General features: G+C 53.0%; 1 protein-coding gene across 2 annotated transcripts; it reads left to right on the top strand.

Moving 5' to 3' along the window:
* Positions 1–3,503: 3,503 nt before the first annotated feature.
* PIGR (polymeric immunoglobulin receptor) lies at positions 3,504–20,949 on the top strand. 2 transcript variants are annotated; one of them, XM_055419972.2, is made up of 12 exons: positions 3,504–3,610; positions 6,584–6,711; positions 10,575–10,660; positions 11,503–11,847; positions 12,594–13,247; positions 14,382–14,714; positions 15,660–15,983; positions 17,126–17,291; positions 17,653–17,774; positions 18,363–18,494; positions 18,601–18,653; positions 19,657–20,949. In XM_055419972.2, exons 2-12 carry the CDS (start codon positions 6,692–6,694, stop codon positions 19,753–19,755), a joined length of 2,334 nt encoding a protein of 777 aa, XP_055275947.2. In that variant the 5' UTR covers positions 3,504–3,610; positions 6,584–6,691; the 3' UTR covers positions 19,756–20,949. The 2 variants fall into 2 exon arrangements, with proteins under 2 accessions (XP_055275947.2, XP_055275948.2); XM_055419973.2 differs by lacking the exon at positions 6,584–6,711 and having other exon boundaries at positions 3,538–3,610.
* Positions 20,950–22,820: the final 1,871 nt, after the last annotated feature.

Here is a 22,820-nt window from a genome sequence, read left to right as displayed (position 1 = left end):
CAACTGGTCATGGACACAGCAGAAGTTTGTGGTAGGCTGAGAAATGGTGCCCCAAAGACAGGCCCACCTCTGGTCCTGGAATCTGTGAGTGTTACCTTATTTGAGAAAAGGGTCTTTGCGGATGTAATTCAGTTCAGGATCTTGAGATGACATCATCCTGGATTACCTAGACAGACCCCAAAGACCATCACAAGTGTCCTTATAAGAGAGGCAGAGAAACATTTGAGACACACACAGAAGACAATCTGAGCCAAGGACATAGATCAGAGTGGTGTGGCTACAAGGCAAAGAGTGCCCAGGAATGCCAACAGCCACCAGGAGCTGGAAGAAACAAGGGTCCGGTTCTTCCCCTGAGCCTCCGAGGGGGCACTGAGCCCACACCCTGGTCTCCGACGTCGGCCTTCCAAGAAAGAACACCTCTCAGCTGTTCAGGCCACCCAGCTTGTGGTCATTTGTTGCAGCCGCCGCAGGAAACTAATGCGATGCTCAATCAAAACAGAGTCCTAGAACCGGGAAGGCCTTGGAGGTCATTCGGTCCAGCGCCCCAGTTTAGCAGATGAAACACCTGCAGCCCTGAAGGGGCAAGTGATTTGGCGAAGGTCGCTCAGTAAGTTAGAGCCGGGTACAGGCTCGCTGACCCCAGGCCAGGGCTCCCCAACTGACTCGTGCTGAGTCCCAGAGTCATGAAAGGCAAACGAGGAGACTTCCTCATCATTATATTCCTCTCTGATTATTATTTTAAGAGTGAGGGGGAGCTCTTAAACAGATGAAACGCTGTCCAATTTGGAGGTGTAACTCCTGCTTTTACCGTCATCACTCTTGAGTTGGGCGGCCAGTCTCTCCTCCCCCAGGACTGGGAGGCACGGCCTATGTCTTGGGGCCAGTGGGTTCCCGGTGGGGAAACCGCAGCGAAAGACGGGAAGCTGAGGGACTCCAGTCACACTGCTAGCATGTGGCTGAGCCCAAAATAGGACGCAGGGTTTTGACTTCATGGTTCCTGAAGAAACCGCACCCTTGTTTCTTCCAGCTCCTGGTGGCTGTTGGCATTCCTGGGCACTCTTTGCCTTGTAGCCACACCACTCTGATCTGTGTCCTTGGCTTAGACTGTCTTCTGTGTGTGTCTCAAATGTTTCTCTTCCAGGTTCTCTTCCCTGGTTCTGCTTCTCATTTGCTTCTTTCCCTAAGCTGGGTCAGTAGGCAATGTGGACTTGGTGTACTTGTCAGGGCATGGGCACCGTCAGCTAAGATGGTTCTGGGGACTCCTGGGAACACACCAAGCCATGATCTAGGAAATGTCCCATCATCGCAGACTGTAGGGCTGGGAGAGAAGCCCTGGGCCCCCCAGGCAGCCTGAGAAGCAGCTGTTTCCTGGATGTGCTTCCCTCCCTCCCCACAGGCCCGTAACACATCAAGGTTGTGTCCTAGGACTCAGTGGGTCCCCCTTAAGCCGGACTCCAGACAACTAGATGCAAGGTAGCCCTGCTTTGGGGGAAGTGGGTTAATGAGAATAAGAGAACAAAACCTACAAATAGCTTGACGATCGAATTCCAAAGAGAGAGAAAAGAAGGAAAAACCTTTGAAAGGAGCCATATAACCTAGCAGAACTAGAATTTTCCCCTCATTGTCCCCAAACCATTACCACCTCCCCTCACACTCTCCCACTTCATATTGACCCTGGCGCTAGGGAAGGAGCCTGACGGCTGAGCAGGGAAGAAAGATGGCTCAGCTACAGATGCGTCTCTGTGCCTGTCATCCCCCCGTCACCACGGGGCTCAGTCCAGGGCTGCCGCTGGAGAGGAGGCTGACATCGACAGAGAGACCCCCAAGGGTTTGGGGGTGCCAGACAAGGGGGCCTGCGCCTTGCTCGTCCTGTCTGGAGCCCGGGGTCGGCAGCTTACCAGTGTCCCCTGAAGCCCCAGTTACATGGGGCAGGTGAGCGCAGAAAGCTGCAGGGGTGTTGGGGAGAATGAGGCTCTGCAGCACGGGGTCTGAAAGTACCAGAAAAATGGAAGTGAGCCACACTTGCCCTGCACACACTGGAGGGCCTACCTGCAGGAGCCCAGACGCAGAGACTAGGAGACCCAGGGTGGACAGCAGGCCTCTCAGGATTGGCCAGCATAAAGGCCACCAACCAGCAGGACAGGTCACACCTCAGCGGACGGGACTACTCCCTTCTCGAGCCTGAGGCCCACTCAGAACCATCGTGGGGGGCGCTCCTTCCCTCCGTCTTGACAGTCACACTGGTGCAAGCCACCCCCTCACCCAGACCCGCTCCCCCAGGGTTCACAGAAACACCACAGCAGAGACGGGGGGACAGAAAGGAAAGCCAACCCAGGATGAGACTGAGTTTTAAATCAGGAGGAAAGTGAACGAGATATCACTGAATCAGACCAACTTTACCTGTAAGTAACCAGGTAACTTGTTTCCAGCATCAGTCAGATTATGGCTTTAAGGTCTGAAAAAATAGCTGCATAATAGAAAACCAGGTTTATTATCTCGCCATCCAAACCCATGACCTCAGGCTGATAGCCCACCGGGACTGAGTGGCTAGCTAAAATGAGACCCGGGTTCTGGCTGCCTTGTGTTTTTTCCGGGACTCTGTTTCCCCTTTCCTTCTTCCCCTTCTGGGCTCCGGCCTGCAGGACGCTGTAGACAGCCTGGGCCAGCCCTGCGCAGGTAGGACGGGGTGGGCGTGTGAGGGGTGGGGGGCGCGCACGGATGTTGGGGAGGGGGCTCCCCTTGGATAACTCCGACGAAGATGTTTGGGGAACTCCTGGGAGCCCTAACAAGGTCAGGCCAGGGAAACCACCAAGGACCGACCGAGTCAGGGAGGGAGGCTTCTACCGCAGCTCAGACGGTCGGCGCTCACTTTGCCGAGTGAGGCGCCAAGCCCAGGTCCCAACAAGACCCTGAGCTCTGCCATTCCCGCAAGCCCGGGGCAGCTGGAGCCGCCAGCTCTCTAGCATGTGAGGGGGGAAAACCACGGTCCCCTGGGTCCTGGGAGCTCTGGGACTGATGAAAGGGGCTCTACAGGAGATGGGGAAAGAGTGCACTTAATCCAGGGAGAGGGGGACAGGTCCCCAGGTGCGTGAGATGTGAGGCTATTCCTGCCGCCTGTACCCCTTCAAATGCATATCAACTCTGCACTAATATCTGGTGCTAGCCTCAGCCTGTAGGTTTGGTAGCACTCTCTCTATTTTCCACCTAAAAAGAAATAATGAAGGTGACTTGCCTAAGATCTTGCAGCTGGAAAGCAAACAGAACAGGCTCTCCATGCTTGATACCCTGCCTCCCATCCTGCAGATGCAATGATGGGGGACTCCCAAGTAACAGAGTCTCCCCAAGGTCAAGGAGAAGCAAGTGGAGCCAGGCAGGAAGGCGGAAAGGAAAGGAAAGCAAGGGCTCTGTGGGAGTCACGTGCTGCTGGCCAGCCGCCATGCCCATGGGAGAGTGTCCCTTTAAGAGCCCAGGTGTGGGTCAAGCACCACACAGTTTCAGTTTTGGCAGCAGCATCTAGTGTCCTGCTGGAGGCTTCTAGAAAAACCGGGGCTGTGGACTGGTCAGCAGGAGGTGCTCCCGAAGCTGACGGGATAGGAAGAAGGAGCTCAAAGTAAGTGGGGCTGCTCTGGGGTCCCCGAAAGGATGCCATCTGGGAAGGGCCCTCTGTATGCATGACTCCCAGTCCCCCAAGAGTGGGACAAGGGGAACATGGCCACTGACCGCGTGCCCAAGCATGTCGTGGGGGAGCTGACGGGCACAAGCCCAGGCACATCCCGGAGAGACGAGTGAGGATCAGGGGTGAACACTCAGCAGGTGGGAAGAAGGGATGTCTGGGCTTGGCATCTGGCGTTCTGCTAGAAATTTGGTCTCTGAGTTCCCTCCTAACTGCTCCATAATTTAACTGTGACCTTAAGCAAGTCACCTAATTGCTCTCTCAGCCTCTGTTTCCTAATGTGCAAAATGGGCATAAAAATAAGGCCGATCACTTACGGTTGATGTGAGATTCAAATGAAAAAAGATGTGTTAAATCGCTTTGAAAACTCTAGAGCAAAATGACAGTTGTTTTGGTGTTTCCCAATTCAGTTCAGTTATTCCAGGACTATTGAGCACCAGGCCGACCCGGATAGGATAATGCCTATGCAGGTCCTGATACAAGGCAGGTACCCTTCTAGTCCTTGAATATCTCTCCCTTCAGCTTTCTGGTGGAGTTACACGCAGTCCATTTTTCTGGGCTTCGAAGACACCCTGAGATCCTTTCCAATTTCAACCCAACTTTGCTCTCACAGATCCCTGCCACCCCAAGGTATAATGTGCATCACCGTTTCATCCTGTACCTGCTAAGGTGGGAAAAATGAAGTCCTTCCCCGGAAAGTGAGTTAGGCGGGCAGAGCCCCCTGCCAGGCGCAGGCAGCAATCTTCAGTCCTCAGGCTCCTCCTGCCTCTGCAGCCAGGAGACCTCAGACACCAGCTCTCTTACCCTGACAGCGTCCCAGGCCAGCCAGGGGACCCTCAGGACAAGCGCAGCTGCTCTGCAAGCTGCATCCCCCACCAGCCCCACTGTGCGCCACTGCCCCAGGTCAGCTACGCAGCCAGTGCTGTTTTGCACCAGTCTTCACTGTCACTCTCCCCCTTCACTAGGGGAATTACAAGTCCCTGAACATCTGGAGTTGGGATGTGTCAATTCGTGGGTTAGTGTAGAAGGCAGCTGTCTATTCTCAGAGCCAGTTTTGAAATTCTCCATCCATCCCTTGCGCTGCCCTTGTGTGTGGTGATGTGGTAGACGGAGCAACGAACCAGGATCCAGGAGAGCAGCTGGCTCTGTTATCTCTGCCTGCCTCTTAGAACCTCTGGATTCTGTGGCTTTATTTTACAAATAGTGTAATAGCAGCAGCTTCCAGGTAGAAAACACACTTACCCTTGGCTTTCACAGCTTCATCTTCTTCCTACTTGAAACAAATCCAGTGGGAGGCAGGGTAGGTGTCATAAACCCATGTAACAGTTGAGGAAACTGAGGCTGTGAATTAATGTGAGTGGTGCAAGGTCACCCAGCAGGTATAAATGACATTTGGGTACAGTCATTTTGGTATGGTCATGGAGATATTTTGACATCACCTAAAAAGCACGATACACAACTTTTTAAAAAGTAGCACACGCATATGCTCAGCAGACCCCCACACCTATGTCTCGCCCTCTTCTGGGTGGGTGGGGGCTGGGATCCCAAAGACCCCGGCATTGACACAGGGTGATGGACTGGAGAGACGTTTTGGAGGCCATGTGTCTGGTTACAGGAAACGAATGTAACCTGCTGTACATATGGTAAGTGCTGAATAAATAGCAGCCATTATTAATTTTCAGGAAGAAATTCTTCTGTTGGCACCTACCTCTGAGTTCAAATAGAGTCTTTTCACAGGAACCAGCTTTCCTGTGAAAAGCAGAGCGGAGAGAATTAGACTAATTTCTCTAAGACTGGACTTCCTGCTCCTGCCCCTTCTGACTGCTTCCTCTCAAGACCCTCTGCTGTTCGGCACAGTGACTAAAATCTTGTATGCTTGAGCCAGAATGCCTGAATCTGAGCCCCATCCCAGTCACCGACCTGCTGTGAAACTGTGGGCAAGCGTCTTGCTTCTCTGGACCTCAACCCTCTCATTCGTGAAATGAGTTTACCCATTGTACCCTACCTCCCAGGGTGACTGCGAGGGCTAAGTGAGTTAACACATGTAAAGCATCTGAAAATGGCTCCATCGTGCCAGCTCTAACTACGATCCCTCGCTTGTAACCTAGTCCCTGGCACGTGTCTGCTCTTTCAGGCCATTCTAGTCCAGCATGAACAGCTCACCCCCAGTCTTCGAAGGATGCTCAGCAAACAAACGTCTGTTCTCTCACTCTGAGACAGGAAAAAGAGAAGACTGTGTTGACTTTAAAGAGGATGTGGTTAAAAAAAACTGTTATTTTTAAGCTGGATACGCGACTTAGGACTTTACATATGTTGCCTTATTTAATCCCTATGGCGACTCACTAGACTAGATGCAGTCTTCTCCAGTTTACAGATGAACAGTGGGGCTCGATAGATTTAAATAGTCTGCCCCAAATCACACGGTCCCCAAGTGACAGAGCCAACAGCCAGCCTGAGGAGTCCATACGCTGTGCTACTCTCCAAGTGCACAGCGCCCGTGAAAGTCAAGTGCAGAAGCCCCTCAACCTCCTGTGCTAACAAGTAACTGCAGCCTCTTACAGTGGAAGAGCACTTTACACTATTGGGAGTGCCTCTATATATATTAACATAGTCCCCCTTCCCAAGGGAGCCCCTCAAATGGACAACTCAGGGATGACAATACCCATTTTACAGATGGGAGAGTTGAGCCAGCACATTTTGCCCAAGTCGGAGAGCTCTTCTGGTAGGCTGTGACAGAGCAGGACTCTGGACCACTGAGTCTCTTCCACCCTCCCTCGAGCTACTGTCCCGTGAGCACCCAGAACAAAGAAAGCAGTGGGCAAAGTGAGAGAAATCAGCCCTGACCTTGTCCTTCTCAGAGAGGGGATGAGGCCATAACCATCCCTGATCTGATCAGTCTTTTCCGAACAGCTGGTCCTTCCCAGGCACTCCCCGGAGAGCAAGGCCTTCTGGAGATGGGGAGATTGATCTCAGGTGACCCTGCCTTCCAAGAGCTTGCCATCCGGTAGAGTGGGTGAGATGAATGCCTTCACATCAAGGTAGGATGGGATAGAGTCAGTAACAGGGCTTCTCAATCTCTGCTGAAAGACCACCTGAAAATCTACAAGGCTTATTCCCAGAGCTCCGTGGAGCTTGGATTCCATACGTTTTGTTTCTGCTGAAGTCTCACATCCCTACTTTTGGCAGGGATGGGGCCAGATAGTCTTGGATCTTCCAGCTCACGCCTTCCTTGGAACCTGTGGCTTCTCTCTCCATCTCCCTGCTCTCTGAGCTTCAGTGCCTTTTCTCCAACATGGCCTGTGCTTGGAGATTCTCGCATATTCCAGGGCTTATGTAAACTATATAACCTCCCTTGCAACCCTGCCTGTCATTACAAGTCTGAGGCCCTTCCAAACTCCACGGACTGCCCTCCCTCCCCTAGCGGTGCCGTGCTTTCCAGGCTCGCCCTCGTGTGTGCTCAGCCCCTGCATCCACGGGAGAAGAGAGTGATAGGTCCACACGGACTCGAGCAAGCTCCTGGCCATCAGTCCAGGCCAAGGAAAGCCCCTTCCCCAGCCAGGCCAGCTGCTCCCTGCTTCTCTGAGCCCCAAGCTCCCTGCTACACCAAGTTCACACTCACAGGAAGTCAGAAACTGCCACCATGGCTTCAAGCCCCCAGCAGTGCCTGCTCTCTCTTCCTTCCAAAGCCCCGAGGACCGTGAGAGCCTTAACTGTCCCTCTGCTGTGAACCAAGTCGGTGACAAGCCCAGAGTTACTGAAGGCCATATGCTCACCAGGAGCCAAGCCAGGCCCTGGTCCAGAAGACCCTCTCCCTCTGATAGAGGAGAAAGCCTGAACTGAGACGGACAAACATGTGACTCTCAACCACGAGAGCTGAAGATCAGTCACTCCAACTGAAGGCGAGCTAGCTAGAGTAATTTTGTAAGATGGTAGACTCTATTCTTTAGCGGGGCCTACACCTAGCCCCAACCTGCAAGTGTGCAGACATACGTTGTCAATATATGAGGGGCAGTAACTTGGTAAAGTGAGAATGATCTAGAATATCCCAGCCTGACTACTGAAAATACAACTCCTATTTAAGAGCCAGAAAAGGTACCGTCATGCGTGGTATACTAACCTATGTATATCTGGGAGAATAGGTCCCTCTGAGCATCCGAGGAGTGATAATAGGGTACCAATTTGATCCCATTCTGTTATAAGTCTTGGGGCCAAAATCTCTCTAACCCTTAGATTTCCTATCTGCCCAGGAAGATATTCTCTGTCCCTTGGGTTGCTGTGATGGTGGATAAAATCATAAAGAAAAGAAGGTAGCAGAGCATCCTGTGCCCAGTAAATATTACGCTCTTTCTTTCCTTCCTAAAGCAAATCCTTTGAATCCAACTCCAGCCCCATGGAACTGGGGCCTCCCTGACACCTGAATCTCCCAGGTTTGGGAACAAATATGGTTTTAAGACTTTGAGAGGAAGGGATTCCTAATGATTTGCAAAGCCCAGGGTCTTCCAGGTGAGAGCAGAGAAACTGTGCTTTAAGTGAAGTTTTGAGCAGAGATTTCCTGCTCCTGAGAACGTGGGGGTATGGGAAGAGTCCAGTCTCCCCAGGGACTGGACTGTGCGCTTCCTACCAAGGTCAGCTTCCACAAAACTTGCCCTCCAGCTCTGCATCCCTGGTGGGAGGTTATGCAAAGGGTAACTGGGTACACGTGAGCATCCTTCCCCTACACAGACCTTCACCACTAGCCAAGCATGTCACAAATGAGAGGTGCCCGGGGAGGAAGTCGGGACCACTGCTTTGGAAGATGTGGCCTCTGCCTGCAGCAAGCCAGGACAAGTGGCTGTTACCAGTCCAGACTAGGGACTATCGCCTCCAAGTCAGCCTATGGGAAGCCCCACTGCAGTTCAGAGAAATATCAGGAAGCTTGCTGATGTCAGGGGAGAACAGAGACCAGAACCAGAGAGCCCCTATTGGCTGGGGCTCCTTAAAGCAGATGGCACAGTGTCCTCCCACCGGCCACTGCGCCCAAGCCCAGTGAAAATGGCAGGTGGCGGGACTCAGCGGTGAGCCCATCCCAAGGTTCCAGATGAGAGACTTCCCAGCCCTCTGACCCCCGCTCCCACCTGGGAGTCAGTCCCACGTCCACCCGGGTGGTCCTGCAGCCAGCTTCGTCCTGAGCACATCCGAGCTGGAGCTGACGCTGCCATTTGGCTAAGGCCACGCTCCAGAGGTTAATCATTGGCCTGGTATGAAAAGTCCAGGGCAGCTAACCGGAATCAAGAGAGGCTCGAGCTGCCACCCGACACCCATATTTGTCCCTGCCTCCCCAAACCTGCTCCCCCAACTCTTCCGAAGAACTGGAGAAACAGAATACCTTTATCTCCACGAGGAAATAAGGAGGTGCTTTGCTGGGAAATTCCCTCACGGAAAAGAAGGAACCAAGATAAACAGCTCTATTGCCTTTGGCTCAAGCCAGCGAAGGGCGTCTCTGGGAGCAGGAGTGAGGCCAAGGCAGGAAGGGGGGCCTGAGAGATAGGCCCCCGCGCCCCCTGCTGCCTCGAGCCTCCTTATCTTTATGGGCGTGTCACTGCCCAGCACGTGTTAACACAGCTTTCTCCTTTCCCCCTCTCATCGCAAACCTGTTCCAAAACTGGAAGACTGGCAAAGTCCGTGGGAGAGTGGAGACTCCCCTCGCCACCTCCATCCTCCTCCAGGCTGTGGTCGGGGTCCAGAGGACAGCAGCAGTCAAGCCAGGCTCTGGGCCTCTCAACCCTCCCCAGCCCTGGGCTGTGTCCCCAGATGTGACAAGGTCCACACGTGCAACACCGTCTCAGTGGCCTCACCCCGGATTTTCCATCTTTGTCTGTCAGCCTCACCAAGCAGGAGGCGGTCACGCCTACATGTTTAACCCCGACCCCATAACGGAGTCTCTGGGAAATCCTGGGCATGTCACTCAGCATCTCAAGATCTTGATTTTCTTATCCAGGAAGTGGTTGTAATTATATCTGTCCTGTATCATTTAAAGGGAACTTCTAGAGCTCCAGTGAAGTGGTGTAAATGACGACGTTTGAAAAGCAAAGAGCACTCCACAGATAACAAGAATAAGCGTGAAGGATAAGCACCTCACTCGGTTTGAGATGGAATACGGGCAGTGAGACAGACTCAGAGCTTGGACTCTGGGGATGAGATAAAGCAGGATTCGGTCTTCCCCACCAGCTCCACCCCTACCCTACCTATCCCCACATTTAATCCCTGTGTGGCCTTCAGGAAAGCCCTTAACCCTTAAGCTTTCATTTCCTCCTATGTCAACTGTAGATAAGAATGCCCGCCTCTTAGAGTGATACCAAGTTTAAATGAGACACTGCAGGTACATCGTTTCACGGGCACATCATGGAACGCAGCGCGAGGACCGTTGGCAGTGGTTGTGACCACGCTGCCTCTGTGCATCTCTATTTACTCACGTGACGGGCCATCAAATGTGCCAGCCCCCCTCCACCTCCCAGGGATGTAGGGAGGGCAGCTGGAACAGAGAGATGGAGACACCTCTTGGTAGTAAGCAATGATCTGGGGAGCTCTTCCTGAGATCTTAAGGATCTTGCCCAGGACAGTGCCTACCCCCAACCCCACGCAGGCGAGGAAACAGAGGAAATGGTGTGTGTGTGTCCCTATCCCAGAGGAACTGGCAACTTAGCTGAGAAGATAAAAGTCTACCTATCCCTACGAAAGAACAAAAGGCATTGTGGGATGACGGGACTTTGAGCTGTGATGGGAAAGGCGGGGCCATTCATTCTTTGACAGGTTTTATGTCCGTTACTGGAGACGCAGAATAGAACAGGTGTTACAGGGCCCGGAAGGTCAGCTAGTCTTGGACGACAAAGGCGTTTCATCCCCTTGTGCCGCTGTCTTTCAGCAACCACGCAGGACCGTGGCTGGACCCGCGGGAGCCCCCAGGGATGTCGCGCCTGTTCCTCGCCTGCCTGTTGGCCGTCTTCCCAGGTGCGTCAGCCAGGCTCCAGCCCACTCCATCCTAGTCCCCTGGGCCCAGGGATTCGGCCTGTCCCCAGGGACATCCCAGCAAGGCTGGCACTCCCTCGGGGAGCAACCACAGACCCTGCAGGGAGGATGGGTGAGCCAGCACCAGGGCATCAGGACTAGAAATGACACTCTCTCATGTCTGGCCAAGGGTCTTCGCTGGGAATAAGGAAAACAAGACCTTGACCTTGAACCTAGCCTCACTCTGAGTTACTTCCGGGTTTGGGAGAAATGACTTACATTTGTGCCTCTTGACATTTTTATCCGGAAAAAAGAAAAGAATTTACAAAGTGTTTTAGAAATATAGGGAAATAGCAGATAACAAGTGAAATAATGTAGCACTCCACAAGGATGGTTTTAAATATATATATATAATATATACATATATTTATATATATATTTAAATGTATATAAATATATATATATTATATATACATATATTTATATATATATTTAAATGTATATAAATATATATTTAAATGTATATATAAATATATCATACATAGTTAAATACATATAAATATATGTATATATGTAAGAAATATTATAAATATATGTACACATGCAAGGGATATCACTAAATAACCTTGCCATTTGTTTTCTTAATGTGGCTATCATTAGTAAATTACGATTAAAATCTTAGAATTATTTAATAATTGTGCAGTGTAGCAGTTGCCTAGCTGTAGCGCCTGGTAACTAACCCACAGAAGACACATGTCTCAGGAGGAAAAGTTCGTGTCCTCAGCGTGGACTGTCTAGAGGCTTTCCCTCCGGCAGCCTCAGAAAGCCCATCTCTGTCTGCACAGTGGTCTCCATGAAGAGTCCCATCTTCGGTCCCGAGGAGGTGACCAGTGTGGAAGGCCGCTCAGTGTCCATCAAGTGCTACTACCCGACCACCTCTGTCAACCGGCACACACGCAAGTACTGGTGCCGGCAGGGAGCCAGGGGCCGCTGCACAACCCTCATCTCCTCGGACGGCTACGTCTCCAACGACTATGCGGGCAGAGCCAACCTCACCAACTTCCCAGAGAGCGGCACTTTTGTGGTGGACATCAGCCATCTCACCCGGAACGACTCGGGGCGCTACAAGTGTGGCCTGGGCATTAGCAGCCGCGGCCTTAACTTCGATGTGAGCCTGGAGGTCAGCCAAGGTAAGGGCTCAGGCTCCTTAGATTTCTGGGGAAAGTGAGAGGGAGGAAGTATTTCCCAAGAGGGCAGGGTGTCCTGGCCTGGGGAAAGCTGTGGGTCCATCCAGAGCCTTCCATTTGCACAGTAGAAGGTGGGAATGAGACAGATGGGACCTACTTGGATAGGGGGAGGGCAGATGGGCCACTCTAGGTCTTAAGGGCCTGACAGAATTCTGGTTTTACTAAAGCTCTAGCTTAAGAGCGTGAGGAGAACAAGTTCTCTCCTTATATTTGTTGCAGGTGGGACCAGAGGTCCATGAGCAGGGGGAGATTCATGGGGATCCTTAAGTTCTGCTGTTAGAGCACCCTTCACATCAAGACTTCGGGCCACCAGACTTCTTTTAACATGTATTCTCTTACCTGATCTCCAGTAGTCCCTCAGAAGTCTCTGCATATATTAAATGATCAGTTTTTGTCCAAAGAGCACAAGATTGGATGTAACAAATGATACGGGCATAAGTATCAAGAGAGAACAGAGCAGGGAGAGACGAGTGCCAGCTTGGGAGGCTTCCTGGAGGAGGCAGCAGTAAAGCTGGGAGTTGGAAGACAGATTCTGACACTGTCTCTCTGGGAAAGAGGGCCCTCCAGGTGATAAGCACACCCAGCCCTCATCAGAAACATTGAGGAGGTGAACCGTGTGGAAGGCAGCTCAGCATCCTATGATGCAAGAAAGTAAAACCACAACTTGTTCTCCACCCTTCACCCTGCAGATCCTGGACAGACAGGCGATGTCCATGTCTACCCTGTAGACCTGGGCCGGACTGTGACCATCAGCTGCCCTTTCACGCGTGCAAATTCTCAGAAGATCAAATCCTTACGCAAGAAGACAGGCCAGGGCTATTTCCAAGTCATCGACTCCAACGGGTATGTGAACCAGAACTATACCAACAGAGCGCATCTCAGTATCCTGGGTACCGACACATTAGTGTTCAGCGTTGTCATCAACCGAATCCGGCTCAGCGATGCTGGGATGTATGTCTGCCAGGCTGGGGACGATGCCAAAGCCGACAAGAGCAACGTTGACCTCCAGGTGCTAGAGCCCAAGCCTGAGCTGGTTTACGGAGACTTGAGGAGCTCGGTGACCTTTGACTGTACCCTGGGCCCCGAGGTGGCAAATACGGCCAAATTTCTGTGCCAGCAGAAGACTGGGGAAGCTTGCAACGTGGTCATCAACACGCTGGGGAAGAGGGCTCAGAACTTCCAGGGCAGGATCCTGTTCGTGCCCAAGGACAACGGCGTGTTCAGTGTGCACATCGCCAGCCTGAGGAAGGAAGACGCAGGCCGCTACGTGTGCGGGGCCCAGCCCAACGGCCAGCCCGAGGACGGCTGGCCCGTGCAGGTGTGGCAGCTCTTCGTCAATGAAGGTGAGACCCGGGAGCGGAGAGGTGGGCAGTCTGCAGGTCAGAGCCCCGCGCGGCCCCTCTGAGTCTCTCTGACCGCATCCGTCCGTTGACCGTATCTGCTCACTGACGAGCCCTGGACCAGATGCGCTGGGGGCAGCATGGGAGCTCCAAGGCTGTGCACGACGGCCTCTGCCTTGTGTGATCTCGTAACGCCTCTTCTCTGTTACCACAGGCCTTTGATGGCCGCCCCTGATCCTTAGGAATGAGGGGAGTGAAGATCCCAACTGTCTGGGTTTCAGAGAGCCAAGGGAAGCACTCTACGTGGAGTCTCCCTGACCCCGGAGCAGGATGGCAGCTCATCCGTCACATTCCGATGGAAGAAGCCTTGGCTTGTATTGGTCTCATAGCTTTCCCAAGTCAACGCCCCGGCTTCTAAAATCTCCCCTCCAACATCTCTTAGGGCTCCTTGTTATTCAGCGTGATCTGGTGGAATCCCTGCCCCTTCCCTCCTTGGGAGCACTCTGTAGCAAGTTACCGTCTTGAGAAACTGAACCAGTACTTGAAGTTTGTGGTCACTATGCTTGAGGCTTTGCCGTAAGGGGCTCCCATTCCCTGTCCTTTCTCCTTCCAGCTCAGTCCTCACCACCTCCCTCAGCATCTTCGGTCACCTGGAACTCTCCCAGAGCCTCAGCTTTAGTTTCTTGAAGATAGACCATGCTTCTCTTGGACACAGCCTTTGTGGCCCTCAATAATTAAATTTATCTGTGCTACATAGTGTATATTTTAAATCAAACTGTTCTAAATATATTTTCTTAATTTGGAGAAAAAAAAAACACCTAGCCATCTTGTGGGACGAGCTAATAATAAAAAGACAAAAACTTCCTAGAAGCCCAAGGCAAAAGGCTGATGGTCGCTCTTTAAATGCTTTTCATTCTCTGCTTAGAATAAGGTGGGGAAGGAATAGTGGGGAGGTCCCCGGAGACGGGGTGAAGGCTCCTGCGCCAGGCTCTGTGACATTTGGAAAGGCTTTTTCACTTTCTGAGGCTGGTAAGGGGATTGTTATACACCTCACTCTCCACCCTGGCTGAGCCCACGGGGAGGAGGCTGCCCAGCCCACGGTGAGTTCTCCTGTCCCATCTTTGTCTGTGCTTCCAGAGACGGCGATCCCCACAAGCCCCTCCGTGGTGAAAGGTGTGAAGGGAGGCTCTGTGACTGTATCTTGCCCCTACAACCCAAAGGATGCCAACAACGCAAAGTACTGGTGTCGCTGGGAAGAGGCTCAAAACGGCCGCTGCCCGCAGCTGGTGCAGAGCCAGGGGCTGGTGAAGGAGCAGTACGAGGGCAGGCTGGCCCTGCTCGCCGAGCCGGGCAACGGCACCTACACCGTCATCCTCAACCAGCTCACTGACCAGGACACCGGCTTCTACTGGTGCGTGACCAACGGCGACGCGCGCTGGACGTCCACAGTGGAGCTCAAGGTTGTCGAAGGTAAGAGCTGAACTTGGCCAAGAGGGGAGGGAGGCAGCTCCGTGACCCTCCAGTCAACCACAGCATCACCCCCAGCCACTCTGCCTCCCGCCTCCCCCACCTCCAAGCTGCTGGAGAGAGCCCACCCGTTCATCCTGTAACCAGCACCCTTCCCCCACCTGTTCATACCAGCAACAAACACCCTTCCCTGCCCCCACGCCCTTCAAACAACCACACACAGCAACTCCTGTGATCAAGAGCATCAGCTTCTTTGACAGTCTGTATGGCATCAGCTGAAGCAGAGTTCGGTTCTTTGTACTGAGTCTTGTCGCTGTTGTTCAGTTGCTAAGTCACGTCCAGTTCATTGTGACCCCATGGACTGCTGCACACCAGGCTTCCCTGTCCATCAGCAATTCCAAGAGCTTGCTCAGACTCATATCCATTGAGACAGTGACGCCATCCAACCATCTCATCCTGTGTCATCCCCTTCTCCTCCTGCCCTCAATCTTTGCCAACATCAGGGTCTTTTCCAATGAGTCAGCTCTTTGCATCACGTGGCCAAAGTACTGGAACTTCAGCTTTAGCATCAGTCCTTCCAATGAGTATTCAGAGTTGATTTCCTTTAGGATTGACTGGTTTCATCTTGCTGTCTAAGGGACTCTCAAGAGTCTTCTCCAGCACCGTAGTACTGAGTCCAAGAGAGCAGATAACAGCAAGGAAACACATAGAAGCCCTCAGCAAGGTCCGTGGTCTGCAATAGATTGGAATGACTCATAGTGGTCACCAATAATCTATTACATGGGCACATGATTATAAGTGATTTTGTTCAGTACAGTGTATTTATTTAACATGCTGTCCAAAAAGGAACCGGACTGTGGACAAAGCATCCCCGCCCCAGCCCCCAGTCACATGCCTGCAGCATCACCAGGGCCAACTTCTGCACCTGTTATTCCCTCCCTGCTCCAGGAGAACCAAGCCTCAAGGCACCCAAGAACGTCACGGCTTGGCTGGGAGAGCCCTTCAAGCTCTCCTGCCACTTCCCCTGCAAATACTACTCCTTTGAGAAGTACTGGTGTAAGTGGAGCAACAAAGGCTGCAGTGCTCTGCCCACCCAGGACGACGGCCCCAGCCAGGCCTTTGTGAACTGCGACCAGAACAGCCAGATCGTCTCCCTGAACCTGAACACGGTCACCAAGGAGGATGAAGGCTGGTACTGGTGCGGAGTGAAGGATGGCCACCGATACGGGGAGACGGTGGCTGTCCACGTGGCGGTGGAGAACAGGGTGAAGGGTGAGTCTCTGGGGCCAGGCCCATGTGCCCCGGGGGGCTCCAGAGAAAACTGCCTAAGAACATCTCCATCAAGGGTGGCCCCAGGTTTGACTACAAGAGGCAGGGGCTGGGGGAGGCTTTATGCCCCTACCTGGTCTCATTTATCCTTCCCACAAGGGCATCCCAAATAAACACACAACCTCATCAAAAATAGTGGATTTGTCAATTAACTTCAGTTTCAAGACAAATCCCATAGTCACCCTTTCAGGCCACCATGAAGCCCGTTCTATATGGAGAGGTCTTCTACATGTAGACATGTCTAAATCACTGTTTCATCATACTCTGCCAAACTCGGCTCCAGAGAGCCAGATAACCTTCATGCACAAGGTCTGGTAAGGAAAATCTGGGCAATCTCTTCCAGTAAGATTGCATTTCAAACCGCTTCTAAAAATATCACCTGAAATGTCTTATCTCTGAGGGGTTATTTTTGTGTGCATGCATGCTCAGTGGTTAAGTTGTGTTCAACTCTTTGTGACCCCATGGACTGTAGCCCGCCAGGCTCCTCTGTCCATGGGATTCTCCAGGAAAGAATAGTGGAGTGGATTGCCATGCCCTCCTCCAGGGGATCTTCCCAACCCAGGGATCGAACAGGTGTCTCCTGCGTTGGCAGACAGATTCTTTACCGTTGAGCCACCAGGGAAGCCCAAGGAGTATGTTTAGTGCCTCTAGAAATGAGGTTATGGCAGCTTCCAGTTGTCAGGCTCACTGAGGGACCCCTCGCCAAGCTGACCCCTACTCTTTGTAACCCCATGGACTGTAGCCCACCAGGCTCCTCTGTCCACGGGATTTTCCAGGCAAGAACACTGGAGTGGGTTGCCATTTCCTTGTAGTCAAGAGGCCCTGGGCAAACCCTGTGAAGAATCTCCCGGTCAGCCCTAATGCACAGCTGGATCTAAGCACACAGCCTTACAATGGAAGTGAAGTTGGTATGACTAGGACAGAGATTGTCTGTGATGGGCTGGAGAAAAGCGTAACTCCCCTGCTTCTAGTGTTCTCTGAGACCCTGTCCAAAAAGGCATGAGATCTCCCCACGACCCTGGGATTCCTAATGAAGCCCCACTTCACAGACTCCCTAAACTCAAGCCCCTCTCTGCTCTCCCCAGGGTCCCAAGACGCCAAGCAAGTGAACGCTGCCCCTGCGGGGGCAGCAATAGAGTCGAGGGCCGGGGAGTTCGAGAACAAAGCCCTTCTGGACCCCAGGCTTTTCGTGGAGGACAGCCCCGTGAAGGATGCTGCTGGTGGGCCCGGAGCACCTGCAGATCCCGGCCGGTGAGGAGGGGTCTGGTGGTCCCCACCTGGAGAACATTCAGGAGGCCAAGGACCTGAGACTGGGTCACCAGGTCCCAGGAAGAGGGCCTGTCCACCTCTTGACAGTGGGTGCACCCACGCCGCCTTGGCCTGTGGTCTCTGCCCTTCTCCTGAGACTGGGGCGCAGTCCACCATTCAGCTCCATCTCCTGGTCCTGGGATGCAGGGAAGGCCCAGTGCTCACTTTTGTCCTGTCTGGGAGGGTTTCCTAGAAGAACGGAGCTTGGGGGGAGTAGATAAATCTGGTTGGCTGGAGCCAACCTGCCAGCCCCTCCTGGGACCCCCAGTGTCCCCTGCAGGGACTAAGCTAACCCTTCCCCCAGCCCTGCAGGACACAGCGGGAGCTCCAACGTGCTTGTCTCCACCCTGGTGCCCCTGGCCCTGGTGCTGGCTGCAGGGGTCGTGGCAATCGGGGTGGTCCGAGCCCGGCACAGGAAGAACGTAGGTGAGTCCCAGGGTGCTCCCTGCCCTCTGCCTGCAGCCTCCAGCCCCGAGGGGAGCTGCCGAGCTCCATCCCCTCTCATCCGCTCGGAGGAAGGGTCCAGGCAAAGGGAGGCAGGGGAGGACCAATGCACACGTGCCCTAAACTTCCACTAGGTGCTGCCGTCCAAATGTTGTCTCTGGAAGCGCATCTTCAGTCGCTAGGGGGTCTAAGCTCACAGGGAGGGGCTCCGGGAAGAGAAGGGCAGCGTCCTGGAAACCTGGGCTTCCAGCCTGGTGTGAGGACCAGTCAGCTGGGTGGCACTGGGCATCCCCTTCACACCTCTGGTGTCCATACGACTCAAGACAGAGATGAGGGTAATCACCTCCAAGGGCTGGTGTGAGGGCAAAGTGAGATCCTGTGCCCTGGAAGGTCCTAGAGTGATAAGCAGAGGTCAGGGGCTGCTGGGTGTAGGTTGTCTATGGACAGGGCCTGGCGGGGAGCCTCGGGTCCTCATCAGAGACAGCCGTCAGAGACCCTGCCCCTCCTGCAGGGATCCCTCAGGGACCTTCCACCCCCAGCCCTGCACCAACCCCCATCTCTACCCGACAGACCGGATCTCAATCAGGAGCTACCGGACGGATATCAGCATGTCAGACTTTGAGAACTCCAGGGATTTTGAAGGACGCGACAACATGGGAGCCTCTCCAGAGGCCCAAGAGACGTCTCTCGGAGGGAAGGACGGTACGTCCCTCGCTGGAGGACTGTCCAGGCCCCGGGGGACTCTGCCTCTGGAGCGGGAATGGGGGGCCAGGGAGGGCTGATCCCCCCTCTCCTGCTCTTCACACAGAGTTTGCCACTGCTGCCGAGGACAAGAGGGAAGAACCCAAGAAGGCAAAGAGGGTGAGGGCAAGGGGGGAGAAGGAGGCCTCATGCGGGTGGCGAGGAAAGGCAGCATGGAGGACCGCAGCGAGACACCGGGACGGTGGTCTCCGATGGGGCTGGCGCCAGGGCGGGGCAGGGGTGCGTCTTTCTGGCTGCGGGTCTGGTGTGGCTGAAACCCAGGCAGGAGGTGAGCGCACTGATGGGCTATCAACAGGAGGAGGGAGGGAGGTGGTGCAGCGGGGTGGGGAGGGGACTGGGGGGTGAGGGCACTGACCGCGTTCAAGATTCCGGCCACAGGGTGGGCAGGTCAAATGGCACTCCCTGGGAATCAGGGAGGTGCTCTTCCCGGGCTGTGGGACTCACAGACTTAGCTGAGCACCCTCGCTGGAGGATTTTTGGGGACCGGCGTTTTCGCTGGGCCTGGAAGACTTTCGCTCATGGGGGGCTCCTTCCCACCCCAACCAAGATCCACATCAGTTGAAATCCTACCTGCCTTTGGGTCACAGGTCACCCTCTCCTTGGGTTTCCCTGATCCCGAGGCACTAATGCTTATTATCACGTCCACACCCCTGGCGGCAGCAGAGACCCCAGCATGTGGAACAGAGAGGGGAACAGGTCGGTCCAGGAGACAGCCGTCCCCTCCAGGCTGGTGGTGTGTCTCTGAGCTGGTAGAGGAAGAAGCTGTGAACCTCTGCGGCTAATGCCAGCCTGGGTCAGCTTAGCCACGACTGTGGGCAGGGCTTCCTGGGACGGGACCCGGGCGGCAGAGGTGGTTCCACTCCACTTGTTGGAAGGAGGTAGTGAGACCGAGGGAGCTATTTTTAGAAGCTGCAACTTTCCGTTTCTCACGATCAGTCCCTCTTAGGTGGGCATGGCGGCTGGGATGAGAAGGGTGGGCAGACACAGGCTCGAGCTGCTTACAAGATCGTGAATTTAGGACACTTCATGCGTCCCCACCCCTCAACCCCCACTGTCCCAGCGCCACAGCCCCCAACACTGACTCCTCTCCTGTCACCCCTAGTCATCCAAGGAGGAAGCCGACGAGGCCTTCACCACCTTCCTGCTCCAGGCCAAAAACCTGGCCTCCGCCGCAACCCAGGACGGCCCGACAGAAGCCTAGACTGAGCCCTGGGCGCCCCTTCCCTCCGCACGTGGCAATCATGCTCCAAATCACGCTGATCCTCAGGGCCCTCAGCTCGGGGGGCTCCGCTGCCTGCACTCACACCCCGCCTGGGCTGCTCCTACCTGTCCTCAGAGGGTGTGCCGGCCCCTTCTTGGTGGCATCCAAGCCTGGCTTACTTGTTCCTATTGGGGGTGAGGTGATACAAGGAGTTCCCACCTGCAGCTTATTCGAACGAGAGAACTAAAGGTGTGGAGGACAATTAAGATCGCAGAGGGGCCTCTCAGAAAGAAAAGGGACTGGAGTGGGTGGGGAGACAACCGCAGAGGGGGGTCATTCATGCTTCCCTGTCCCCTTATTGGGGATGTCAGTGGGACTCTCCCTTCCACCCCATCTCTGCACCGCTCCACTCCCGCTCCGTTCCGTCTTCTCTTCTTCTTTCCCTCGTTAACAGTGTGCATTTGGTTACTCACTAGATTCCAGGCGCTCTGCTGGACACTGGGATAGATAGGCCGCAATCCCAGCTAGCAGCCTTCTGCAGACATCACAGAACCCCTGGAAGCCACAGCATCTCTTTATGTGTACACTCACTAACATCCTCATCAGGTTTCCTCACCTCTGCCTGCATTGGGAGAAATCATAAAAGGTCTGCAGCCCTGAGGCCTTAGGGATTATGTAACACGGGCATACACACAAGGCACCATCAACACATCCTTGCCATTTTACAGGTGAGAAAACTGAGGTCCTGAGAGGTGAAGAGGTTTGCTCACAGGCAGCAAGTGAGATATACTAGTGTCAAAGCTAGATTTGACACCCGCTGTCTCTACAGGAGGGCCTCTGCTCTCCAGATGAGACAGAACTCCATAGGAAGAAGAAAAATGTAAATAAGACTGGTCTTTCACAGGCCCCACCTCAGGGAAGATACCCCTTTCCCTGTCTGTCACTCACAGAGACCTAATAGGATAAGAGATTGGTCAAACACTCAAAACCCCCAAATTTGAAGAGTTCTGAGTGGAAAAGGAGAAAAGAGAGGGGATTTGATGGTGCCAGGGAGGGGCTGATCTCCAAAGAACTAAGGTTTAAGTTTTTTTTTCCTTCTAAGCTCTGTACTTCAACTAGCATCTATGAGCTGGCACTTGCTAACAAATCAAAAATGTGAATTAATTAATAATTAAAGACCATGATTTCCTCCAAGGAGGCTCAGACTGCATTTGTCCCCATGCCGCCTGTTCCCCAGGCAACTCTTTCAGAGCAATTTGCTCTTTTAGGCACCCCAGGACACGAGTCTAAACCAGCTTTTCCCTACCTCCAGCGCTGGGCTGAGAGGGGCTGCAGGTGGCCTGCAAGTGGGACCAAGATTATCTTCAACAAAGGATAGTTTGGGGTCTATACCAGTGGTCAAGACCCCAAAGCTCTGTGTCATAGAAGATAATTAAGACTGAAAGCAGGTGTAACCAGCGCTCCTCTTAGACATTCAAAAGTATCTTGGTGTAGCATCCATGGAGCACTTGACCTTAAATCTCATACCTCCCTGGGGTTTCCACTAAGATCAAGAGGCTGTTAATCAAAACTCTGGTAACCAAATGAATAAACTCCCTCCACAGACTAGAGGCCAGTCAGATGATACGTGTTAGGCTTTAGAACAGTTGACCCAAAGTCTCTTGGGGGACAGAGATTATATAAAGGATCCCCTTATTGCCTAAGGTCATTCCAAGGTTCTGGTGCTAAACCTTGTCATAGCCTATAAGTACTCATGTCACCGCTAGACTCTTCCTCAGGGTGTCTGTGTGTGGAGAGTTCTCTGTGGAAGAGAGTTCTTCCTGACCTTCTACCCCACCTGATGTGGAGCAGAACCTGGTCTTGAACATAATATTTTCCATGCAATGTTCTTCTCCAGTCTGAGATCGCAGCGTTTCAGGAGAATTAAAACTGCACGATATGTCATAAGCTCTCACAGTTTTACCCTCAGGAAGCTGATCTCTGTCTGACCCGCCAGAGAGTCATGCCTGGGGCAGAGGGCTAAGATATAACTTCTGTGTTAATGTGATAACATGCACATCAGTGCTGAACTCAGACAGCCTATCCCAGTCCCTAGAATCAAAAGCCAGGAAACATCCCTAGAGCTGCAATCTTCTCTTGTTCTGAACTGACTATGTGACAGCAACTGTAGTACTATGTCCTGCCCCTAATCCACCTGCTTCTTCTATGAAGAAGGAAGCTGGTCTATAGCCTCAACAGGATCGCTAATAAGTTACAAAAAATCACCAAACTGCAGGGGGGTTGGGTGGGATATTAATTTCCTAGGGCTACTTTAGGAAGTACCATGAACTGGGCGGCTTAAAACAACTGTAATTTATTTTTTCACCATTCAGGAGTCTAGAAGTCTGACATCTAGGTGTCAGCAGGGTCAGTTCCTTCAGAGGCTCTGAAGGAGAATCTGCTGGTGTCTCTTTCCTGGTTTCTGGCGGTTGCCAGCAATCCTTGGCTTGCAGCGGCAGCTCTCCACTCTCTCCCTCCACCATCACCTGGCCTTCTCCCTGTGTGTTGCTCTGTGTCTTCACAGACCTTCTTACAAGGACATCAGTTACCGGATTGAGAGCCCACTGTAATCTGGTCTGACCTCATTCTAGCGAATTACATCTGTAAAATTCCTGTTTTTAAATATTTAAGGTCATATTCTGAGGTTCCAGATGGACATGAGTTTTGGAGGCACACTATACAGCCCAATACAGGGAAATAGCAATCAACTGTGGGATTGACAATGATAAACCACAAAACCACAGTGTCCAGCAACCACTCAGAGAACCACTCAGTATTTCTGATGGCAAGAAAATCTTCCTCAGGTTCTTGAATCATCTTGAACTTTTTCTTTTAAAAATCCATTATATAATAATGATTATGCATTACAAAGTCCTAATAGTGGTTGCTGCTGCTGCTGCTAAGTCACTTCAGTTGTGTCCGACTCTGTGTGACCACAGAGACGGCAGCCCACCAGGCTCCCCCGTCCCTGGGATTCTCGAGGCAAGAACACTGGAGTGGGTTGCCATTTCCTTCTCCAATGCATG

This window comes from Moschus berezovskii, chromosome 17, assembly GCF_049115385.1.
Source record: "Moschus berezovskii isolate FMDL1 chromosome 17, NW_MosBer_1.0, whole genome shotgun sequence".
Classification (NCBI taxonomy): domain Eukaryota; kingdom Metazoa; phylum Chordata; class Mammalia; order Artiodactyla; family Moschidae; genus Moschus; species Moschus berezovskii.
This window is presented reverse-complemented; position numbering and strand designations above follow the sequence as displayed.